Source organism: Amphibalanus amphitrite, unplaced genomic scaffold (genome assembly GCF_019059575.1).
Source record: "Amphibalanus amphitrite isolate SeventyFive unplaced genomic scaffold, NRLGWU_Aamphi_draft 000615F_arrow, whole genome shotgun sequence".
Classification (NCBI taxonomy): domain Eukaryota; kingdom Metazoa; phylum Arthropoda; class Thecostraca; order Balanomorpha; family Balanidae; genus Amphibalanus; species Amphibalanus amphitrite.
The window spans coordinates 123,777-147,692 of record NW_024882109.1 but is presented as its reverse complement, the minus strand read 5'-3'; the positions used below and the strand labels follow the sequence as shown (position 1 = coordinate 147,692).

The 23,916-nt window shown below is 50.2% G+C and overlaps 1 protein-coding gene across 1 annotated transcript in view; it reads right to left on the bottom strand.

Moving 5' to 3' along the window:
• Positions 1–210: 210 nt before the first annotated feature.
• Positions 211–23,916, bottom strand: part of LOC122363315 (voltage-dependent calcium channel type A subunit alpha-1-like) — a 66,923-nt gene continuing 43,217 nt past the window's right edge. The window contains exons 27-41 of the mRNA XM_043332441.1: positions 23,727–23,837; positions 18,128–18,211; positions 16,724–16,843; positions 16,328–16,393; positions 14,943–15,034; positions 10,992–11,151; positions 10,521–10,648; positions 9,934–10,136; positions 9,685–9,789; positions 9,396–9,502; positions 8,730–8,759; positions 8,227–8,372; positions 7,839–8,007; positions 2,276–2,486; positions 211–2,067 (exon numbers count right to left, since the gene is read on the bottom strand). Coding sequence (XP_043188376.1) covers positions 1,469–2,067; positions 2,276–2,486; positions 7,839–8,007; positions 8,227–8,372; positions 8,730–8,759; positions 9,396–9,502; positions 9,685–9,789; positions 9,934–10,136; positions 10,521–10,648; positions 10,992–11,151; positions 14,943–15,034; positions 16,328–16,393; positions 16,724–16,843; positions 18,128–18,211; positions 23,727–23,837 — 2,331 coding nt within the window. The 3' untranslated portion in view covers positions 211–1,468. The remainder of the gene's footprint in view (positions 2,068–2,275; positions 2,487–7,838; positions 8,008–8,226; positions 8,373–8,729; positions 8,760–9,395; positions 9,503–9,684; positions 9,790–9,933; positions 10,137–10,520; positions 10,649–10,991; positions 11,152–14,942; positions 15,035–16,327; positions 16,394–16,723; positions 16,844–18,127; positions 18,212–23,726; positions 23,838–23,916) is intronic.

The window sequence follows — 23,916 nt, the reverse complement described above, 5'->3', positions numbered from 1 at the left end:
GGCGCGGGTCAAGGTCACCGCTAGGCGGCGGCGGATTAGCTGCGCCCGAGCACCCCCAGCTGGTCACAATTCTCCACCTATGCTGGTGTCTGAGCAGTGAGCGTCTTGGCACTCTGAGGATACTCTGGTAGTTCCTTGATGGCTAATGTCTACTGCTAAGAACACTGCCGAACAAACGAGTACGGTTCAGCATTGATTCAAAGATCGGTGTTGGATTGGAAATGTTGTATTCTAGGACTGGAAGCCGTGTGTATAAAACCACAACCACACGGTACACACCCACGCGCGCGACTCACGCGGCCCGCTCAGTTGCCGGCGGACGGCCGGCGGCGCGCCCGCGGCCCTGGCCGACCGTACACGGTACACAGTACCCCGGCGGCCACCGGCACCGGCCACCGACCGTACACACCACTCTAATCTCCTGCCGAACGCACGCAGTAGACGCTTCGAGAACAAAACGCGGCAACGGGAAACAGTAACGCCATATGCATGGAATAGAGCAGAGCATATATATGTGGACAACGTAACGGCTGTGCTCGAACACCGCGAACAGGCCACGGCTGCACAGGATTCTTCATATGGGGAATGCACCGGAATGCGATAAACGGTTGAGATATTGTGCTACACACTCTCTCAGCTTCTGACAACAACCAACAGATAGATATAACAGCTCTGTGTGTAGGTATACTTTGAGAAAAGAACTGCTGCGCGCCGTCAGAGCCGCAGTCGGGGGCAGCCGGCCGACCCGGGGAGCGGCGCCGCGGCCACAGTCGGGCCGCGGCCCATGGCACATTGGGTGGTCTGCGGCCGCCGCGGACGGGCGCCGCCGGATCAGGGTGACGCACACACACCGACGCACTCACAGACACGCAGACGGACACACACGCACACACCGAGAGGAGGGATGAGCACGCGCCGGCGCGCGGACGGGCGGCGAGCCGCGCCCCGCCTATCACCCGGTCGGCAGGAGAGAAGAAACGGAGAAGAGAGGACGCCACCGATCGAGACTGGGTCGGAAGTTGGACAGACTGGCATACAGGGCCGAGGCCCAGACGGTCACGAGGAGAGAGACATTGTACGCGCGCCCGTCGCGGAGGCGGTGGCTCGGCCCGCCGAGCGCGCCACGCCCGGACATCCACACCCGATATACACCAGACAAGCAGGAGTAAGGCTGGCGCCACCGCGGCAGCCCCTCTGCCCAACGGGTGCAGTATGAAGAAGATACGAAACCCTTTGATTTAAGTTGACTACAATGAGAGTATATATGTATGTTAGCTATGTATGTATATGTATAATACAAACTATTCATAGTATGTACAGAGCCGGGGCGGGGCGGCGCGCCGCGGGCGCCGGCCGGCCGGCGCGCGGTACAAAACGGGGCAGTGTGGGCACGTGTGCGGCGGCCACACGACTGGCGGCGGGCGCCACTGCGCGCTGAAAGACTGGCCGGCTGCGGCGCGCCGCTGTGTCAGCACCAGTCCTCGTCCTCCGAGTCGCCGGCAGGCTGCGGCAGCCGGCGGCCGGCCGGGCGCGCCACGCCCGCGCCCCCGCCGCCCGGCCGGTACCCGTTCGGCACCACAGGCGACGGCAGCTGCCGGGTGCCGCGGCCCATCGCCACCGCCTCCTCGAAACTGAGCGGCGGCTGCGGCTCGGCGGCGTACGTCGGCGGCAGCGGCGGCCGGCGCACGGGCGGAACACCTGGCGCCGGCATCCTGCGGCCGGTGTGAGTCGGCGAGGCGTTCACCTTGGGGAAGTTGAAGGGCGCTGCGCCCGGTGGCGGCCGGTAGCCGGCTGCTCGGGCCACGTGCGGAAACTCGGCCGGGTCGAGCGTGGAGGGCCGGCTGGGAGTGGGCGGCAGCCGGCGGCCGCCGCTGCGCCGACTCGGCAGCGTCGGGAACGAGTTGCCGGTGCGGCGCGGCGGCGGAGACGGCGAGCGGCTCTGCTGGTCCAGCGAGCCGGCGCCGTAGCCGTTCGTTCGCCGCCGCCGCTCGGGGCTGATGGAGGCCGCCCGCTCGTTGGGTAGCCGCCGGTGCCGGTGGGGCAGCGCCCAGTCGCAGTGGTCCTTGCCTGCCGGAGGCACACAAGGCGCGGTCAGAGTCTGATTAACTCGCTTACACCATGCATCAGCTGCACATAGCCTCGCTAACAATCATTCACCATTAAAATTATTCAATTACTAGACTTAACAATCACAGCTGTCGGTTTTATCACGCACATTACATTAGGCAGGCTATCCAACTGACCTGGCGGCCCTGACCTGATGACCTGCACTGACCTGGCAGGCTGCGCTGGAAGGACGCGGCGGGCGACGGCGAGCGGTCCTGGTAGGGCGACTGGGGCCGCACGCGCCTCCGGAATGACGAGTTGGGCGAGTGGTAGGCGCGCGGACTGGGCGACCGCGAGCGGAAACTGCCCGGCCGGAAGCCGCCCTGCAGCTGGGTCACCAGAGAGGCGATCGAACTGCGCCGCGACCCGATCAGGTCACCCTGCACCCACAGCGCCCGAGAGACACCGTCAGACTCACAGACGGACAGGCAGGGCGGGGGTGCACAGCTTATTGGTAGGTATAGATACGGGGGGAGGGGGGAAGGGGCAGTAATGGGTCACCTGGTCTTATTTACTTTATAAAACGTGCTATCAGGTGGGTCAAATCAAAGGTAAATGTTCTTGAAAGACGAACGCCATGAGAACGATCACGTATTGGTGAGACAGGGATCGTATGTCAAATCTGAACTTGGGTGATTATTTGTGGGGCGCTCTTCTTATTGGTACAGTTGCAACATAATCAAATGAATGTTCAAGCGTAGACGAATAATGATCAATCTAGCTATCAGCAGTTGAGTCACTTCTACATTACAAAATCTTTACTTGTGTGCTTTAGCAATTGAAAACATCATTCAAGCTTTGTCGTCATATCTTAGATAACAGACCCTTCAATGCAGACAGCATCAGTACAAATAACCAATAAGACAAAGAACCAGTAATAAAGCAAAGTATGAAAAGCGGCAATAAATATGAAAACCATAGCATGCTGTATTTTCACACCAAAACCTGTGAATGCTTGTCACACATGTGTATGCGAGTGTGTGAAAAAGTGTGGCATATCAGTGAGCATGCAGTGATATCAGTAGGGACGGGCTGGTCAGGCCCGCCGACCTCTCGTGGGCTCAGCTCCGTAGACTCTGTCCCGCAGAGTTCACAGCGCTGACAGACGGCCGGTCTCGTTGATTCCTCGGTAGTAGAGTCGGTTACCTGCCGTTGCGGCGGCCATGGCGCGGCCGGCCGTGCTGGCGGGATCGGAGCCAAGTCCAATCTTATTAGAAGGACATTGGCGGCATGGGACAACAGGCGGTGACCGGGGTCATTCAGCGGTGCGTGCGCCGGTCAGTAGGACCTGCACAGATGTATGTATGGTGTGGTGCTCACCCTACCGAGATTGGTGGGCTCTGTCGGCGAGCGATGAGCGAGATTGGTGGGCTCATGTCGGCGAGCGATGAGCGAGATTGGTGGGCTCATGTCGGCGAGCGATGAGCGAGATTGGTAGGCTCATGTCGGCGAGCGATGAGCGAGATTGGTGGGCTCATGTCGGCGAGCGATGAGCGATCACATGGTGAACATGGAGGCGACCACATACAGGGTGTCCAGAAAAAACGGATACTATTATTTTTTGCTGTAATTCCGAAAATAAACACCTTACATTTTAAAATGGCACATGCTTGTATTCGCCAAAATATGGCAAAACAGACAGCAGGTGCCACATGGCATGTAAACTCTTTGGTTAGTTGCGGCAGCTCCTCAAAGCAGATACTCAATGTGAGCGGCCTTACGGCGGATCAGCTCCAGCACTAGCACAGTCTGCAGGTGACTGATGGTCATGCTGACCATCTCGGAGGGCAGGCAGACAACTTTCCAACGACGCATTACAGTGCTCATGAGTTTTGCCAAATCTTGCACTATAAGCACATGAATTTGGAACAAAATCGGCACGTTCGTTAATGAATGCGACTTAATTTCCGTAGTATCTTTTTTTTCTGGACACCCTGTAATATCCAGACGTTTCATTCATGTTGTGTTTAATCAGCTCACGATCTATAGCAGTGTGCTAAATTTAGATTAAGGTATGAGGAGATAAAGCGTTGCATGATAACCTATTGTCTAGTCGATAAATATCTCGCTGAGAGATATGTATTATTCTTCAGATGGAAATACCTATGTATAACTGAAGCAAAGATGAGCACTATAACGCAGCAAAAATTCATCGAAGAGAGGGTGCTCTACAATACCATTACTCCTATGGGAACTCAGCAATACAAACGAAAATACCCAGACACGAGTGTTTTACAGTCGATGGAAATGGTGAGCGAAAGGCGAATGGAACGGTGCGCGTAGGTTGATGGAGTAGTGCATCAAAGTCGACATTTAAAATCAACGTACTTGTGTCCTAAAGTAAAAGTAACTACAGGCTTGGTCGTCTTCGCCAATGGGATGAGTCTCTCTGTCCTCGATATTTGTGTCTGGACTAAAAGAATACCTAGGTGCAGGCGCCATCAACATACTGAACTCACTTCCGAAGACTCGCACGAGTCGCCAGCGCTGTCGATGGTGTGGTAATACGACCGATCCCAGACTCCGTCCCCGATCAGCTGATAGTGTCGCCGCGCCCCGCTCCTCATACAGCCATTGAAGAGGTGGCCACCAGCGGGGCGGCCAACCGGTCGCTCCATGGGCAGAAAGCGGTTTGCGCCGCGGTAGACCGCTCGGTCGAACCGATGAGTCGCGCTGGTCAGCCGGTCGGTCGGTCGGCGGGGATCGCTGTTATGTCGGTCGTTTGGCCGGGGCAGGAAGCGAGGCTCGCTGTTGCGTCGGTCACCTGGCCGGCTGAAGTGGCGGAAGGCGCTGCTTGGCCGCTCGTCTGGCCGGTGCGAGGGGTGGGCCCAATCTTCTCTGTCCGAGTGGCAGTGCCAGCCGCTCGGACTGACCACTGACTGGAGCGACTGGACGTCGTCTGACTGGTGGAACCGGTCCACCACTCCGGGAGCACTGCTGGCTGTCTGTCCAGGGGAAGCCTTCCCTTTCGTCAGAGCTAGCATCTCCGAAGAAGGCTAGAAAACACCAGAGTACTTAGCCGTAACACTAAGCACCAGTAAACTAGAAGTGAGCACAGCCAATAAAATGAATACGATTATTGTGCTTACATAATTCCCACTTCGCAGGCGGCGATGAATCACTGCTAACTTCAATGCTAGAATACCTAAAGAATTTGTAACACAAGTTATTCCTCATTTCGATGAGTTTCACTTCACAAGTTAGGTATCGAATGTTACTTCCACTATCAGTACATCAAAGCTAGGGTAAAATCGCATTTTCACAAGCTACACGACTAAAAACTGTGATCTATTACACTATGCAACAAAAAATGGAAAATTTTCTGTTCCTGGAAAGCGACCGAATTTTTCTTATTCATTGGGTCCTATTATAACCGAAATGGGCATTAGTTTTGATCTGAAAATGCTTTTCCGGTTTTCAGAGACGATTTTCGATTTTTGGCCCCGAAATTCGGTTTTTGGCCCACCGTGTCCGATGTAATTGAGTAGTCGACTCGCGGTAACTTTCATCGCCTTTCCTATGCCACAAGCTTTCGAATGATATCTGGTTTTGCATATTTGCGTGCAAAAATAACGTCATAAATCTATGTTAAAGTAAGAAAATGTTGAAATTTTGTAAAAATTTGACATTTTTTTGATTTCATTTCAAAATAGAGGAAAAACTAAAGGCCCCATCCAAATTCTGAGCCCAGTTCCTTGAAGAGCATTCAATTTCCGTTCGGAAGGTACCTTTTTAGTGCATTTTATCGGATTCCTGTGGCGTCCAGATTGAGTTAACCTAAACACATATCCTAAGTCATATCACATACATTAACCTGATAACGTATGTTAACGCCATAGGATCAACGAGGGGTCAACTGAGGTCATTTTGTTGACCCCTTGTGACCTCGGGTCACACGCAGGAACTTACTTTTGAGCAGTCCTGTCGCTCAGAATCTTGATCTGTTGGGGGCCCGTTTTTCAAGTGACTCAATCTGGACGCCACAGTAAACCGATAAAATGCACTAAAATAGTACCTTCCGAACGGAAATTGAATGCTCTTCAAGGAACTGGGCTCAGAATTTGGATAGGGCCTTTAGTTTTTACTCTATTTTGAAATGAAATCGAAAAAAATGTCGAATTTTTTACAAAATTTCAATATTTTCTTACTTTAACATAGATTTATGACGTTATTTTTACACGCAAATATGCAAAACCGGATATCATTCGAAAGCTTGTGGCATAGGAAGGGCGATGAAAGTTACCGCGAGTCGATTACTCAATTACACCGGACACAGTGGGCCAAAAACCGAATTTCGGGGCCAAAAATCGAAAATCGTCTCTGAAAACCGGAAAAGCATTTTCAGATCAAAACAAATGCCCATTTCGGTTATAATGGGACCCAATGAGTCCAAAAAATCGGTCGTTACTCAGGAACAAAATGACTGTTGCATAGTGTTATAATTGAAACTGGAGAGGCATTGCTATTTACTACTGAGCTAAAGGGTTCCGAGTGGCTACTCCAGCCCCAGCCCTTATGAATATAATTTGACTCATTTGTGATAGCTAGCTAGTATACCAGCTGTGTGGAAGGGCAAGAAGGGCAAAGCCAAACCTATATGTTCTATCCTCAGCCGTCAACTATCCGATGCCTTTACGGCCACCCGCCTGTGCTGCCTCAAAATTCTCTGCGGAGCGATGGTTGCGAAGTCGGACACCGGAGGTAGACTGTACCGCGGTACACTCAAGCCACGCGGCACAGTCTATCTTTCAGGCGCTTAGCACCTCTGCCATCTAGCGGCGGAATTCAGAGTCGGACACCAAAGGTAGACTGTACCGCAGTACTTCCGAGCCGCGCGGCACAGTCTAGCTTTCAGGCATTTAACAAGTTTCTGCCATCTAGCGGCGGAATCGTAAGTTGAAGCAGGCAGCGCAGTTGGCTGCATGAAACGAGATCGTGTAGTGGCAAGATGAGTGAAAGGAGTGATAAACAGTTGCTGTTTCTAGAAAAATGAGGTAAATATATCACTTTCCTGCCGTTCCCAGACCCTTCTCGAACAAGCCGTCAGTAGGTATTATGAGGTAAGCTGTCGAGTGAATGTCAACGGATATCCACCGAACCATTGCCAGATTCAAACGGTGAAGAATGCGCCCCGATTGCAACCCGAAAGAGTATTTTATGCGGCAAATATCAGCCATCATCGAACATCAAGTGGATATCGTAATCGATTCACCTAGTGCTATCGCTTTGTACGAATCTATGGATCAGCTAAAATACCAACGCCAGCCCAAGCAATGTCGTCACCGCACACCAGCTGAAGGATGGGCTAGCTACGGACCAGAGAATGAGTCACTGGGAATCACCAGGCATGAAGCATAACGTAGAATGGCTTCTGAATAAGCTGAAACGACGGTTTTGTCTGGTTCACAACGTTACGGACATTGCTTTGTCTGAAACGCATAGTAGCGGACACAGTGTGTTGTCTGGATACCATCGTAGCAGACACAGTGTGTTGTCTGGATACCATCGTAGCAGACACAGTGTGTTGTCTGGATCACACACGAGCGCCGGCGAGGCAGAGCGTGAAGGGCGACAGAGACAGAGACAGCGCCCGAGCCGGCGCGGAGGCCGGAACCCGGGGCAAGCCAGTCGGAGCACACGGAGCGGAGCGGAGGCGCGCAGAGAGGAGCTCAGCGACAGAGAGCCACGAGGTCGGGCGGGCGGCGGGCGGCGGGCGGCGGGCCGGCCGCTACCTGGCCACTGCCGCGGGGTGACACCAGCTGCTGGGAGGCCGAGCGGTGGCGCGCCGGAGAGCCGGGCGGATCGTCGGGCCGCCAGAGCCGCGAGTCGGAGCCGCCCAGCCGGCGCCACGGCTCGACGGCCGCCTCCGTGTACACTACCGTCTGAGAGGGCCCCAGCAAACTGCCGGCACAGGGCGACGGGCGGCAGCGTCAGCGGCCGACGGCACAGCAGCACGGTCGGGAAAAACACTTCAGAGTACATCAGTAACATCTGTTCTCAAGCAATGCCAAAACTTTATTGACGTTTTGGCACCTCTGCATAAGTTGAAGTTATATCCGACTTTAGGTCTCAGCTCGCCCTCCCGCCTCGTCCGACGGCCGTCGCCGGGCCGGCACCCACCTTACGCTCTGTCGGTCGTCGCTGTCGCAGAGCTCGTCGTCGTCATCGGCGGCGGGCGGCGGCGGCGGCGGCCCCGACGGCTCAGCCGCCGCGCGCGGGTTGGTCGGCCGCGCTATGCCCATGATGCGCTCTAGCAAACTGGCTTTCTGCGGCCGGCGGGCGACGGAGGAGGGTCAGGGGCAGTCAGAGGCCGGCGCGTGCCGGCCAGTCGCCGGCGCGGCGGCCCGCCCCGACCGGTGGCAGTGCCGTGTGAAGCAGTGAGACCGGTGAACGTGACAACGAGGGGCGGCGAGCGCCCTGCGATGTTCTGTGGTGAAAATCTCCCCAATGGTGGTGAAAACCCGCATGCGAAGAAAAATTAATCTACTCTCTATTCTAGAACCCGGCTTGCGTGCATGCACCGGTTTTGTAACTCTATGATCTATCTATACTCTATTCCTAGACAAGCAAAGAAACCCAGAGCAGCAGAAGAGGATAGAAAAAATACTAGATGTATATACTACCGAGTCGGGAGGCACTAGCTCCTGCTTCTCCTGAAAAGACCAGACAGCACACTATCATCTAGCCGTCCGGAGCCCGGACCGGGGGCCCGTTTGTACCATCAGTGATCATTGCCGCCTAAACGCTAGTCATCTCTCCACTAGCTATTCACTATTAGATTACACGTGTCCCAATGATCCCGGCAGGCATGACAAACTCTGTGCTTATGGCAACTAGACACGCATTTCTAATCAAAGATCGCTCCAACGGCCAACACTCGAGCACTGATTTTGACACTCGTTTACCTTACAACATTTCCTATTGTTACGTGACAAGGCATTCCTGTACATTCACTGGGGTCAACAGATGATCACTGCCTAATAGAAAATCCTAAAAGAGATGTCTCAACACTAGTGACTAGTTCACACACTTCTTATATGTCATGCACCCGGATTGTGGCACAAGGGGTTGACCAGACACAGCATGTATGTAGTTTTCTTTTCGAATCAATGTCCTTCGTATAGTCGTAAATACGATAAGCGATTAGCACAATACTCAAACATGATTCATGCAAACACGATTGGCGCAAAAGTTTCTCCTCGTAACGATAAATATATAATGGTATAACCATGTTGCAGTCAAGGTTTGTGAAATAAGCAACAAGAGGCACGTTATCTGGCTCCACTTACCGGTTGATTTTCGGGCGCTATCTGCCCAAACCGCGTCGTCTTCCAGTTCTCCAGTATCAGCAGGCCGGCGTAGATCTTCCCGACAGTCAGCTTGCCCGCTCCCACCTCTGCAGAGGCACGTGCAATGAGAAGCGCAGTCGACAGAAGACGAGGAGCGGCGTCCTAATGCAAAGCAGCATCCACGCGCTACAGTCGTGGTTTCGAGCAATTTGTCGGTAAAATGTTGATAAATTGGTTCATTTTCCCCGAACGTTCTTATTTAGAAAATTTAATGACTCGATGCACTCACGTTCTCTTGGAGGGACGAGCAGATCGAGCAGCTTCTTGGCTTGAAGCGGCCAGAGTTTCGTAATTGTTTTCCGCAACTCGGCGTCCGCCTGGTTCATCTCATCCGCTGGCAAATGTGATACAACACCCGTGTCATATCTACGTCAGGTCGATTACACTAGCAAAGTGCTGTCTAAATTGGATAATGGATTTGTTCTAACAGCGATTCGGTCACATCAGCCCGGCTGTCCGGCGTCCACTCAGCACTCACCGGGCCTCATTTTGATGCTGAGGTTCTCCCTGATGAGCGCGAACAGAGTCGTTGTGAACTGCACTTTGCCCTCCTCGTCGATGGGCATGTTCATTCGGATGAGCTTCTTATGCGCCAGCCGGTACGGACACTTGTTTCCGAAGCCGAGTGGAGGCTCCATGTTGCGCAGCATGTCGTACATTTCTGTGTACTCTATCCTGCCACTGTGGGCAACAGGGCGGGCAACATTGTCACACCAGTAAGCTCATAGACTAGAGAATCAGCTGGCGTCTTACATCAATGGGTACTGTAGATATAATATAGAGTATTAAATGATGCGGCCAGGTTTACTCATCAACAAGGTTGTAAGGTACACAGAAACCCACTCGGCGCTATGACATTATTTTGAAGCGTCTCTCAACATATTAAATGCATTTTTATTGATATAGGAACTTACAAAAGATGCTTAGTCAATACTTAATAATACAATAACACAAATCAAAAAGGTAGGTCATACCGCAAAGTGAGCTATGTCAGCGAATTCGCCCCTTTCCTTTCACAGCCCGACAGGGTGTGTGTGCGCGCGCGCGCTATCTCGTTGAACTCACGTTGCATTCGGGTCGTACTCGGCCCATATCCGATGGAATTCGTCCAGATGATGGGCTCCCAGGATCGACGAGTCGCGCGTCAGGTAGTCAAAGTTGTCCATAATTACAGCCACAAACAAGTTGAGCATCTGGACGAGAAAAGGAGACGATCAGATGGTTATCCAAGATCGCGTGAAAAGATGAATGTGAATGCAGGATAGGGGTTTTCGCCCTGCAACTAAGGGGCTTACATACAAGCGACGGGATGGTTATACATTGGTACATACATACTCGTATTTCAACACCAACGGGGCAGCTATATTACCATGTTTCTGAAAAGTCGACTCGATACATGGGGTGCATGACCTGCATAAACCATGAGCATTGAGCAAGGCAGACCAGAATGTACACGAACCCAAACGATTCTGTCATGGCACTCAGACGAGCTCGCAATGTCCAATAGGAAAAAAAATAACACGACAGATGACTCACCAGGAATGAGCAGAAGAATATGAACGAGACGAAGTAGGCGTAGGCGAAGTCCGAGCCGCACACCTTGTGGGGATCGTTTTCGGGGATGGCGCGCGGATCGCACGGTCTGCCCTTGATGCAGGCGAGCATGATGCTCTGCCACGACTCGCCAGTGGCACACCTGGGGGCGGGCGCGATCAGTGCAGGTGCGGCTGGGCCGTCACATCACTGACACGGGGGGGGGGGGCAGGGGCACAGGCAGGTCGCTGCTGGAGGCGACCAAAACAAGGTATTATGCCTGAAAGTTCGCGTCAAAACTAAAACCCTGTAATATTCAACCTGAGCAGATAATCGAGTGAACCACTTACGAGAGGTCTTCAAAGCAACAGTTCACTGATAAAATTACGTAAATAGTCCTACATTTACGCCAATAGCAGCCTGTAACAGAAGTCGTCAATAATCCCATAAATAATACAGTTATTGTGGGCATCAACTGTAGCACATTGAGCTGGAAAACTTGGTAGGGCACGGGACAATGGGGGGGGGGGGGGGGAGCAGTGGTGCGAGTTTTTGCGGTGTTCACAAAAGCACTGCAGGTGAAGAAAAATTTGTGTCAACACAGCCATCCTGTACCTGTGAAGGTAATGATGTGCGTTTAATGGGGATTTTAACTACTAAACACATATTAGGTACACCATCTGAAAGGGCAACAATTACCTGAAATTTGCAACAGTATAATTTAAGAGTTAACCCGCGCACCGACGGGGGTCTGCGCCAACTTCGCACCGACGGGGGGGGGGGGCGGATGACCGCCCCCCCCCCCTGAGATCTCGAGAACGAAGCAAGATAGCGACAAGCGGTAAACGGCATCGGATATGCACGGCCAAGATCTACAATTTTTACAAAGGTCATTTTCAGGTCAGGTCAAAGATGACGTCACAGGGGTCGAAAAAGTCAAAATGGCGGCGCTAGATATGGAGAGAGTTTTTCTCGAATAACTTTCGAATTAGTCAAGATAGGAACAAACTAAGGACATCATCGTGATCCTCTCGTCAATCCACATCGAATGATATATATGTTGACCTCGAAAGGTCAAGGTCAAAGGTTGACCTCAGGTCACGTGACCTCGAGGTCATCATGTATATCATTCGATGCGTCTTGACAAGCTGAACACAATGAGACCATCCACGCGTCTGTATCTTGTTCCTGTACGGAGTTATTGGCCAAAAACCTTTGGTGACCTTTGATGACGTCACATGACCTCACAGCTGCCCAACAGCAAAACAGACCTCAAGGTAGTGAAGGTTGATCGTATATGAAGTCATGTATGGTATATGGGGCCATTCCGACCCGTTTTAGTGGTAAAAACAGGGAGTTGATTTTCCCCCATTGACTTATAATGGGGAGGTCGCGAAATTGACCTGACCTTAGGTCACCGATATCAAAATTCCGAGATATACAAATTGTAGCCACTAATGACCTTATAATATCCTGCGACTTTCAAAGGCCTCCGACATCTACTGTAGCTCTGGCACGGTGACAAAGTTGCAAAAAAGTGACTTGAGGTTGGGTCATTCAAAGTGACCTGGTGACCTGACCTTAAAAGGTAGGAGGTTCAAACTTGCACACCATGTGTAAAATTGATGAAGGTATAGTCATACCAAATTTCGCGGCGCCACGCGCCGCGGTTTTCCCGCTATCCGCGAAAAACCTCAGGGGGGGGGGGGCGGATATCCGCCCCCCGTCGGTGCGCGGGTTAAATAAGCGCAATTGTCTGATGGCAAATGATGTCAGTTTATCAAAAAATGATGGGCTAAGTAATATTTTATGCTGCACCGTTTGGGAATGCGACGCTATTAGTCTGATGGCTAATGGAATTGCTACACTATAATTTAAATCGCATTTATCGCATTTAAAACTTATTTAGCTCATTTTGCTTTCATGTGATAGGAAATGAGCCCAAATTTAATATCGGTCCTAAACTATTCCACATGATGAAGGGTAGCGGACACATTTCTGTCATGCAGCATACACACCACTCGATGAAGCCAGAACCCATTACTAGTTACCTGATTTACAGTCTGGAAGTTACACCAATTATCTTTTGAGCAATACCATGGTATAACGTAAAGCATTCATGTTTCAGCGAACCATCGCAAAGGCATGCAAAATGAAGAAAACGTATGGACGTTGTAAAAAAACTTAAATAAAAGTATCGTGGCATAACAAAAACATGTGGATGCGAAATGTGAATTAGAAAGACGTGCGCGGTTAATGCAAAAAAGGGTTAGCGTCAATTTTTTGGTTCTACTTCAAAAGAATTGCAGTTTTGACCGAAAGGCTTTTGCAAGAGGAAAACTAGATAACATCTGTCTCATAAAGACTCTGAATGGAGCGGCACTTGCAAGTAATGCACATAATACATATGTCATATACGAGCCGAATTCTAAAAAAAAAACTATAAAAATAGTTGTATTCGACAAAATAGAAATAGCAAGTTACATGTAGCATTGTGCAAGAGGGAGCTTTGTCAAGTGCTGGTGCTTCGCAGTACGTTCGACGTTTCGGTCCACCTTTATCTTGGAATGCGCGATGAGCAGCGCCGCTCCCAGTTGATATACCATATCGAGGAGCCGTTTACTTTGTGTGATAATTTTTGCAAATTGACGCGATATGTGCGAGTGAGAGTAACAAGAAAACAACGTGTCATCATGCGGAGCCAGTGTAAACCAGTGGTGGAAGTAAAGAGACTCAAGTGATGTGGTAACAAAACGAATAAAACCAATAATATGAAGGCACACCAAACAACACAGACAACAACCATACGGTTACCTGAATAGTAACATTAGCGCTTGAAAGAAGTGACGGAAGTTATTGTGCCTAGATATGGCAGTTCCTGGGTCCAAAGCTATGTTACCAAATACCTAAGGGACAAAAATAGGCATCAAGACACAGTCAGCGCACCCGATGCAGCTGCTAGTCACGACTCGACCACCTACTCAACACAACGACAGCTGCAGTGTCACCTACGTCGGGCGGGTCGGTACCTGACCTAAGGTCAACTGCGCGGCTAGTCGTCACTGACGGGGGTGGCGCCGACGGGCTCTGACCTACTCGGACGGCGGCGGAGACATGCAGGATGAGTGGAGCGAGCCCGGCCGAGGGGGGCACTGCGCCGGGGCGGGTGGGGTGTTGGGCATTGAATTACGGTGTTTGCGTCTGGAAGCCTGATATTACCGAGGTGTGTAGTAAGATAAGCACTTCAATGGATATGCAGGAGGTCCTAAAAGCTTAAACCGATTTGAAAAGCTCTAAAAATACAAGCGGGGTTTGATATATAGTTCAAACTTTCGTCTCCCCTTCCTTCATGTGACCACTTGGATAGGCCATAAGTTTTTATTGTAAATAACCTGCAGCAAAGGAAGGGCTCATAGGTTGCGTTGTTTTTAAGGCTCCCAGACGGCTCTCGATTCTCGCCTGACACACTGCACGTAGACACAGCTTCACTCCCACTCTATTCATTACCTAAACACTCACGCCTCATCCAACGCTCGCAGTCTCACAGGTCACTCTCACAAAGCAGCATTCATCCGTCGGGTATCATCGTAAGGGACCAGTGTCATGTCCGAGACGTGCCCGAAGGGAGACCGCTTGAGGCGTATACCCGGCGCATAAGACGGATCCGGAGCGGCGGACGTGTGATTGGGCTGTTGGTCTTCAGCCCCGACTGCTGTCTCGGCTCCGCTGTGTGGGGACGGCCCGAGGACACAGGACGGGACGGGGATCACGGAACACTGCGGGCGGAGCATGCAACGAGGCTAGACTGCGGCGCAGGCTGCAAGACGTGCGCGGTGCGGCGGTCGGCTCGGCGCGGCATGCGGGCGCAGCCAGCCGACCCCACACCAGGGCGCTCCAAAGACCGACCGACCGACAGACAGACAGACAGACAGACAGAGAAAGATTCCGACTCACCGAAAAAGCAATAACACAGAGCTGAAGAAACTTTGAAAGTTGTTGTGCCTGTTCATATCCGAGTCGGGATCGAACCCCATATTTCCGAACACCTTGGGCGGGAGACGGGCGTGACGTAGCCAACAGTGCAGTCAACACGCGCAGTATGTGTGGTGGTGTACGCTTGTGCGGTGGTCGCCAACCAAAGTCTCCGTCGACTCTTATTTTACACAGTGACGGTGACGGTAATTGAGCTGAAGGAAATTCAAAGGTCCTTTTCTTCTTTTCGAAATTGCAAAACAGTATGATAGCCGCAGGCTGTTTGACAATCGACAACACTATTCGTTAGAATTGTTTTTTTTTTCAATTAAAAAACAGCCGGTACAATGCAACAATCGAATGGAAAAGAGTGATTGAAAAGCTGATTTAGGAATCTCAGAGGCTCTGGAAGGCGACCGGCGAGCTCAACAAAACCAAGTGCAGTAGACACGATATGTGCAAAGGTAGCGTCAAATGACCATAGTAGCAAATCCATTCCTGTCCGCACATTCCTCCCGCATGTGGCCTGCGAAGCCACGCCTGCCCCTCAGCACCGCATGAAGCACTGGCCCGGCCCGGACAGCGCACACACTCCCCAGAGCACACGGCGTGGCCCAGAGGCAGGCGGAAAGCAGCCACCCGGGGCCGACCGGCGCGCGGGGCTGGGTGTCCCCGTCCCGCCGGCCGGCCCCCAGGCGCCTACCGCCGCCACCAACGGAGCCAGCAGGTGCCAGCCAAACTGAGCCAGAACGCAGAGAATAGGACGGTGACCATGCAAAAGCTGTGAGAACCAAATGGCGGAGAGAGAGACATGGGTAAAATGTGGAGCCACACCGATAGCTGAAGAACGATGCACAGGGATCGGCACTCGCGGCCAAAATATGAGATGTGGGGATATGGGAGAATAGGGAAATGACAGCATAACACCAACAGCCTCACTGGTGCAACACAATATCTTTTTCTTTCACAATTACTTATACATAACACAAGTGGAACACTTTTTTATCAGGACTGACGTCAGTGATGACGGAACAGCGTACTACTTAGTAGCGTGAAAAGGTTATGGTTACATTTAACCGTAACACGTTATTTCCTGATAGGAAAAAGAGTTCGAAAGGAGAAGTTCACGAAGTGCATGGAAAGTTTTTTTTCTAATTAAAAACTGCTATCAGCAAATGTTAATTAACAAATGAATCAAGCATCTAAGAAACGACCGGGGACAAGAAGTCAAAATAGATAAAACTTTTTTTCAATATGAATATTTGTGTCAAATGTCAAGAACGCTCTTGGGAGGCACAAGAAGAACTTCCCACAGACTACAGAGTACAGACTCTCCTAGACAGTGGCCGCAGTTGAATGACACTTGCCTGCATGCCAATAATTGCGTAAATGAAGAACAGCATGGCTATCAGAAGGCAGACGTATGGCAAGGCCTGAAACACAAATAATACACACATATGTTGTAATATACCCGGGTAAAGCAAATACCGATTTCATATTGCACGATACATGGATATCGGTGCAATAGAAATCGCCGAGATCAAGAACTAAATGTTGAAACCAAAATACAGTCAAAGACAGTTACAATCCTCATGTAAAATAAATGACCCAATAAAACATAAACATAATAGCTTTTAATGTGGTTTGTACCTAATCTGCTTTCCCAATGCCAACTATCAACAATCAAAATCAATCAATCAAAAATCAATCAAAAATCAGTGTCCAACTTCTCACGGGTCTCCAATTCAGGACCAGATACGGACCTTGAAGCTCTGCACGAATGTCCACAGCAGGATGCGGATGGTGTAGCCCTGTCGGAGCAGTTTGATAAGACGCGCCGCTCGGAACAGTCGCAGGAAACCCAGGTTGATGGAGCTGGTCATCTGGAATGAAGCAGGCACTGCAGTGAACATCGGCACGTGTTTTTTTAGCACGTAAAAAATAATTGGTGCGTAAGAAAAAAAAAACACGGACAAAAATAATCACATAATTTCGAACCCAAACTGCAGCCTATTAAGGCTGTGTGAAATTGAAAACATCACTTTAACCCGGCAGTTGCTGGGGTATTTCGCCACCCACCGTTTGCTGGGGGGGGGGGGGGCGTTAAACGCCCCCAGCCGATAACTCGAGAACCAATAGGCGCAGCGAAACGCACGAGGCGGCAAACGAAAGAACGCGACGAGACGCTTCAGATGAGTACTTTAAAGTTGAATTTTGAGGTCACAGGTCAGGTCAAGGTCAGGTCAAACACCTGAAATCGGGCTTTCAGTAGCATGGACTTCAGGACTTCGCAATGGGCGTCTCTCGTCATAAACTCTGTCAAAACGGTGCACAATCCATCATATAAGGCCTAGAAGAGTGTCAGCTCCATGTAGGGGTCAGTCAAGCATAGGTCAGGGTCAAGGTCAGGTCAACCCGGTAGGCACATATCCCCGAAAATCAAAACCGATATTCGCAGCTTGTGACACATGTTTTATGGGTAATTTGGGGCGTAGAACACGATGGTGACATTCATTTCATCATATATGTACGTGTTTGGCTCAAAAAGTTCAATTTAAGAAATTCATGTATCATGGTCGTGAAGTAGTCACGAGAAATTGCCAAGATTCAGTTCAAGATTTTGGAAAATGCGGAACAATAATCAATAATCGAAGATGGCCATTAGATTGCTCATGGTATTGGCAGTCTAATGGCGTTTACGGCATGTTGGTATATCTATTTTGTGATTTTATATGATTTTTTGAACATATAACGTTTTTGGTCGAAAACTCAGAAATCATGACGTCATTAAAACCTCGATATCTCAAAAAATTTCCGACCGATTTTTTTTAAACTTTGTCACAATAAACTTAAATCAATTCCCTACAGGTACCCAAAATTTGGCGATGCTATGGCCCGGCGAAAAAAGTGGGGGCGTTTAACGCCCCCCCCCCCCCAGCAACTCGCGGGTTAATAGACTCTAACAAAATCCGACTGAAGTACCAATTTGTGAATGGTGGATATTTTGGGTCGGAAGCGCCGTCTGCTCGCGGTGGCTCGACGGCGCCACATGTGCCTATCCACGGCGCCCCTTCTGCACGCGGCCGGTGGCGTCGCTGTAATGTAACTTGTGCCGGCTCCCAGCGGTGTCCCGTAACGCCTTCCGCCGGCGACCAGCGGCGTCTCACCTGTGTTTCGGTGGCGATGGCGTCCACGATTGAGCCGAGCACCGTGATCAGGTCGAACGTGTTCCATCTGTCCTTGCAGAAGTTCTGTCCGCGCCGGACAGACACACACACACAGACGAGAAGAAGGTCAGTGCACGCGAGGAGTCAGCTCGGACACTTACACCGGCACACAACGCGCTGCATGCACCTGAACTGAACGTTAGTGACAGCGAGCGCCGATAGAGGGATAGAAAAATAACCTATTGAGATAGACTTTGATATATCGGGACGCTGCAAACAGTAACTGCATTATACAGCTTCGGAAATGAACACAATGCATTGATATAGGTTATGTGATGACAAAGTACTCTTAGCTTTCAGCTTTAACTTAATTGAAGCTGCATCACTCAGATAAGTTACAATACAATGTTGTGTAACATTAAAAAAGCAAAAAAGTGTTACAAATTTTGAAGACGTGCTGTTCCCCGCCAGTTTATTTCATCGAACATCCCATTACATAGGAATTAGGAATCTCCCTAAGTGATTTCCAGAAATAATTTGAGACGGTAAAAGGGCAATGATGTCGAATTACTTGTAGATTGAATTTCTTTTAAGCATAGGGCTTTCAATGTAAGTAGTTCATATGTGCCACACTTCTGCTTGAAAAAAGAAAACCGCCTTCTCAAAAGTTGCATTGAAAGTTCTTCAGTAAAGTAAAATAAATCGAAAAAACAAAATGTGGTTCATCATCTTTTTATTATATGGAGTAGGATTAATGTTCGACATAAAGAATAAGTAAACACAATTGTTTTATTATGTGGAGTAGGATTATTGTTCAACACACAAAGGTTTTACGTTATAAAGCAAAAGCGAATCACGTTTACAGGGGTGTATCTTTTCACCATAACTTCACGTAGCAAAACAAGCAAAAAGTATCACGAGCACATTAGGATAACAGAGGAAGACCAAAACAGTGGGCTGTTCAGGAAAGGCACAGAGGCTTTATAATAATTACAAACTCGAAATTTTCGTGAAATAATTCAGATAGGAAAACAACGCTCAATAATTAGCCTGTGAATATCTGCATGAAGTTGTAAATATACATAATACTGTTCAGTGGCACGGGAACGGGGGGGGGGGGGGAGGGAGGGCTAGCGGGGACTGAGCCCCTCCAACTTTTCGGCTGGGGGGGCTCGTAATGTATTTGAGCCCCTCCAACTGAAGGAATCGAAATAGGAAATCTACCAAAATAATTTCATAGATTCATAAATAGGCACGGGAGCCGGGGGCAGTGGGGGCAGGTTGCCCCCACAACTTTGGGCCGTGGGGGCGGTGCCCCACAACTTTTCATAAGGCCAGGAGCTGTTGGGACAGCTTGTCTTCCCCAAATTAGGGGTTGTGGGTCACACAGAAAGAAAGCATGTAAGTGAAAAATCCACGTCTTTCACTGGCTCGGCAACTCATTGGCAGATTAAAACCTTTATTCCAGGTTGCCAAAACGGTAGTTTCTTCACTCAGCTGAGATGGAATACCTCACTTTTTTGTAAATGTTTTCTCTTTTTTCCATTGAAAAGGCCAAGGTGTGACAAATAAGTGGCCTAAAACCGGTGAGAAAACTAGATTTGGGGCACCCTAGGTTGATCTCTATTATAGTGCAGCCCCCCCCTCTGGAAGAAGTTCCCGCGCCACTGATATTGCTAAAAGAGAAATCAACTTCATTGAAAAAAAAATGTTCGCCAAAAGTTCCTTAGTTTTTCTTGTATCGTTTCCATTGTAGTGCACCTCAAATATGCAATTAGTTAAAGCAGCTTTAGGCACGTTAAATGAGAACATTTATGGAGAACGCGTTTTTTCTAAGGAATGAAAGCAATCATTTTAAAACACAGACGTAACAGTATCAGGCAGGAAAATAGATTATTCTAAAAATCGAACAAATCATAACACCCAACAAAGTCATTAACCCGCGCCCTGCTGGGGGGGGGGGGTGTTTGAACACCCCCCCTGTGGTTTTTCGCGAATATCTCAAAAACGGCGGCGCGGAGCGCCGCCGTTTTTGGTATACCTTATCATACATCAATTCTACACATGTTGTAAAAATTTCAGACCAAGGTCATTCAAGGTCAGGTCACCAGGTCACTTGAAGTGACCTCACCTCATAAAAAGTTTCAATGTCCGTCATAGCTACACCGAGTGACCGATTGCTTTGAAACTTTCAGCGATTGCTAAGAGCAATAGCATGTACAAAATGTATATCTCAGAATTTTGATATCGATGACCTAAGGTCAGGTCAATTTTGCGACCTCCCCGTTATAAGTCAATGGGAGGAAATTCAAATGCGCCTCTTTTGGACGAAAGACATTATAAACACTCCCAAACAATGAATTACAAGTGGTTTAGACACACTGAACATGAAAATGGTGTCCGTGACCCCTGTTTATGCCCTGAGGTCATCTAAGGTCACGAATAGTATCTAACAGTTTTTCGCAAATAACTTTTGATAGAGGCATGCTAGAGCGATGAAAACGCCTTAGATGTGTTCAGCTCGACGATACGGATCGACTGATATGCAACACGACCCTTTCCGGTCAGGTCATGACCTTGACCTGAGGTCAAATTTTCAAGTTGACCTTTCAAGGTCAAGTTATAGTTCATTCGATGCGTCTTGACGAGAGGAACACGATGCCGGTAAAAGTAAGCTCGTACAAGGCTTGAGTCAAAAGTTATTGCAGAAAAACTGTTTCCGAAAAAATCGGCTATTTTTGCAGTTTTTGCCCCCTGCAGGCAAAACCGTTGACGTTAGGTCAAATCTGAGAGAATTACTCAGAAAGGGCGTTAATAGGGCTATCGAATGCGCTTTTCTGCGCCGCTGTAGCTCTATTGGTTCCCGAGTTATACGTTGGCTTCTTGGAAATTGTCGACATTCGACCTTGAAATCGGCGAAATTTTGCCTTCAATGACCTCTGGTGACCTGACCTTTGACCTGACCAAAAAATTGACCGAATTGATTTCCTCATTATTTTTGACGCTCTTTCGAACGCCGCCTTCCGCGTGTCGCTACGTGGCCCAGGAGCCGAGTTAGAAGGGGGGTGTTCAAACACCCCCCCCCCCCCCCCAGCAGGGCGTGGAAATCCAGGACCCCCAGCCGGGCGCGGGTTAAGATCCCAGCGAGCAACTGATTCCCAAATAAAAAGCAGGCACCCTGTTTAGCAATCTATGAATTATGTAGTATATTTAACCCGCGCCCTGCTGGGGGGGGGGGGGTGTTTGAACACCCCCCCTTGTGGTTTTTCGCAAATATCTCAAAAACGGCGGCGCGGAGCGCCGCCGTTTTTGGTACACCTTATCATACATCAATTCTACACATGTTGTGAAAATTTCGGACCAAGGTCATTCAAGGTCAGGTCACCAGGTCACTTGAAGTGACCTCACCTCATAAAAAGTTTCAATGTCTGTCAAAGCTACACCGAGTGACCGATCGCTTTGAAACTTTCAGCGATTGCTAAGAGCAATAGCATGTACAAAATGTATATCTCAGAATTTTGATATCGATGACCTAAGGTCAGGTCAATTTTGCGACCTCCCCATTATAAGTCAATGGGAGAAAATTGAAATGCGCCTCTTTTTGACGAAGGGCATTATAACCACTCCCAAACATTGAATTACAAGTGGTTTAGACACAATGAACATGAAAATGGTGTCCGTGACCCCTGTTTATGCCCTGAGGTCATCTTAGGTCACGAATGGTATCTAACAGTTTTTCGCAAATAACTTTTGATAGAGGCATGCTAGAGCGATGAAAACGCCTTAGATGTGTTCAGCTCGACGATACGGATCGACTGATATGCAACATGACCCTTCCCGGTCAGGTCATGACCTTGACCTGAGGTCAAATTTTCAAGTTGACCTTTAAAGGTCAAGTTATAGTTCATTCGACGCGTCTTGACGAGAGGAACACGATACCGGTAAAAGTAAGCTCGTACAAGGCTTGGGTCAAAAGTTATTGCAGAAAAACTATTTTCGAAAAAATCGGCTATCTTTGCAGTTTTTGCCCCCTGCAGGCAAAACCGTTGACGCTAGGTCAAATCTGAGAAGATTACTCAGAAAGGGCGTTAATAGGGCTATCGAATGCGCTTTTCCGCGGCGCTGTAGCTCTATTGGTTCCCGAGTTATGCGTTGGCTTCTTGGAAATTGTCGACATTCGACCTGGAAATCGGCGAAATTTTGCCTTCAATGACCTCTGGTGACCTGACCTTTGACCTGACCAAAAAATTGACCGAAGTGATTTCGTCATTATTTTTGACGCTCTTTCGAACGCCGCCTTCGGCGTATCGCTACGTGGCCCAGGAGCCGAGTTAGAAGGGGGGGTGTTTGAACACCCCCCCCCCAGCAGGGCGTGGAAATCCAGGACCCCCAGCCGGGCGCGGGTTAAAAGGGCAATGATCCCTGGAACCGTTAACGGTACCCCACAGCACACATTTAAACGAGGAAACGAACAGATAGAGGGGGCACAGCGGCGGGAGGGAGGGTGCGGTGCCAGAGACGGTATATCGGGGATGGCAGGCTCTTACCCGCAGTCCGTACGCCACTATCTTTAGAATGCACTCCAGAGTGAACAGGAATGTAAGTAGGAGGTTCGAGTATACGAGTATATCCAAGAACGTGTCGTTGGCGCCATGATGCTAAGGGAGGACAAAACAGTCGGTTAGACGCGCGCGCTGCTCGGCCTGGCGGCCGGGCCCGCAGTCCGCACCCCGCCCCGCTCCCCGCCCGTCCCCAGCCCGGGCCGGTCGGGGTTCGGTGTGGCTTGACATGCACTGATGCGGCGAGTGCAGCAGCCGGTGCTCTCCGTGCAGTGGTGTGGTCACATGCCGCCGGCGGGCCCAAATCGGTAGCTGACGGATCATGCGCGCGCCGGCCGGCTGATGGGGGCGCCGGGCGCCGGGCGCCGGGTGCCGGGCGCCGCCCCGGCGAGTGCCCGTCCCCCGGCGAACGGCACAGCCGCCGATCAGGCTGGCGGCCCGTCGCCCCGCGCCGGCTGCGACCGCGCCACGGGCATGCACATGCTCAGGAGACCTCGGGAGGGCGGAGGGCCGGGGCAGGAGTCGGCTGGCGGGCGGCTCCTGACCGGCGGCGAGGGCGCTCGTCAGGAGCCGCCTCCGTTATGCACTACGCGTCTGGCGAACCAAACAAAAACGGACATGCAATGGGGATGCCGGTGGATTCAGGAGACCACAAAGTAGAAACAGACGACATGAGAAGCGCCCTATTCAAATCCCATGGCGGCTCGGGTGGCTTCTCGCTGAATTATGCGCGGCATGCTATCTACCAGAAGCGTTTCAGCCTCTGCTTTGGGTCACAGGGCCTTCCAGTGGTGCCCAGCCCACAAACAAACCGGATGTTTATTTTGGTCAGAAGACGCTGCAGTTAGCTCTGAGAAGAGAGCAGCAGCCTCTGCCCCACCAGGATCAGGCGGAACGCTGGCTCGGTCAAACAGGCAGGAATTGTAAAAGGATAGTTTAAAATATAACATAAGGTCTAAAAACAAAAGTAAACAAAAAGAGAATGGACTAACGTGAATAGCTAGATGATAGCTCTAAAATGAAGCTGTCTACTGTCTTACCCTGACTCCAAAGGCCACCACCTTGAGCGCACATTCTATTGCAAACAGCAAGGTGAAGACATTATTCAGATTTCGCACGACCTTCTCCTCGGAATCACTTTGGGGGTAGTTCTGGACCGAGAAACAGACACAACTGTTAACAACGATGCAGAAACAAGCATGATGAGCTAAATGCAGTAGGACCAGGCAA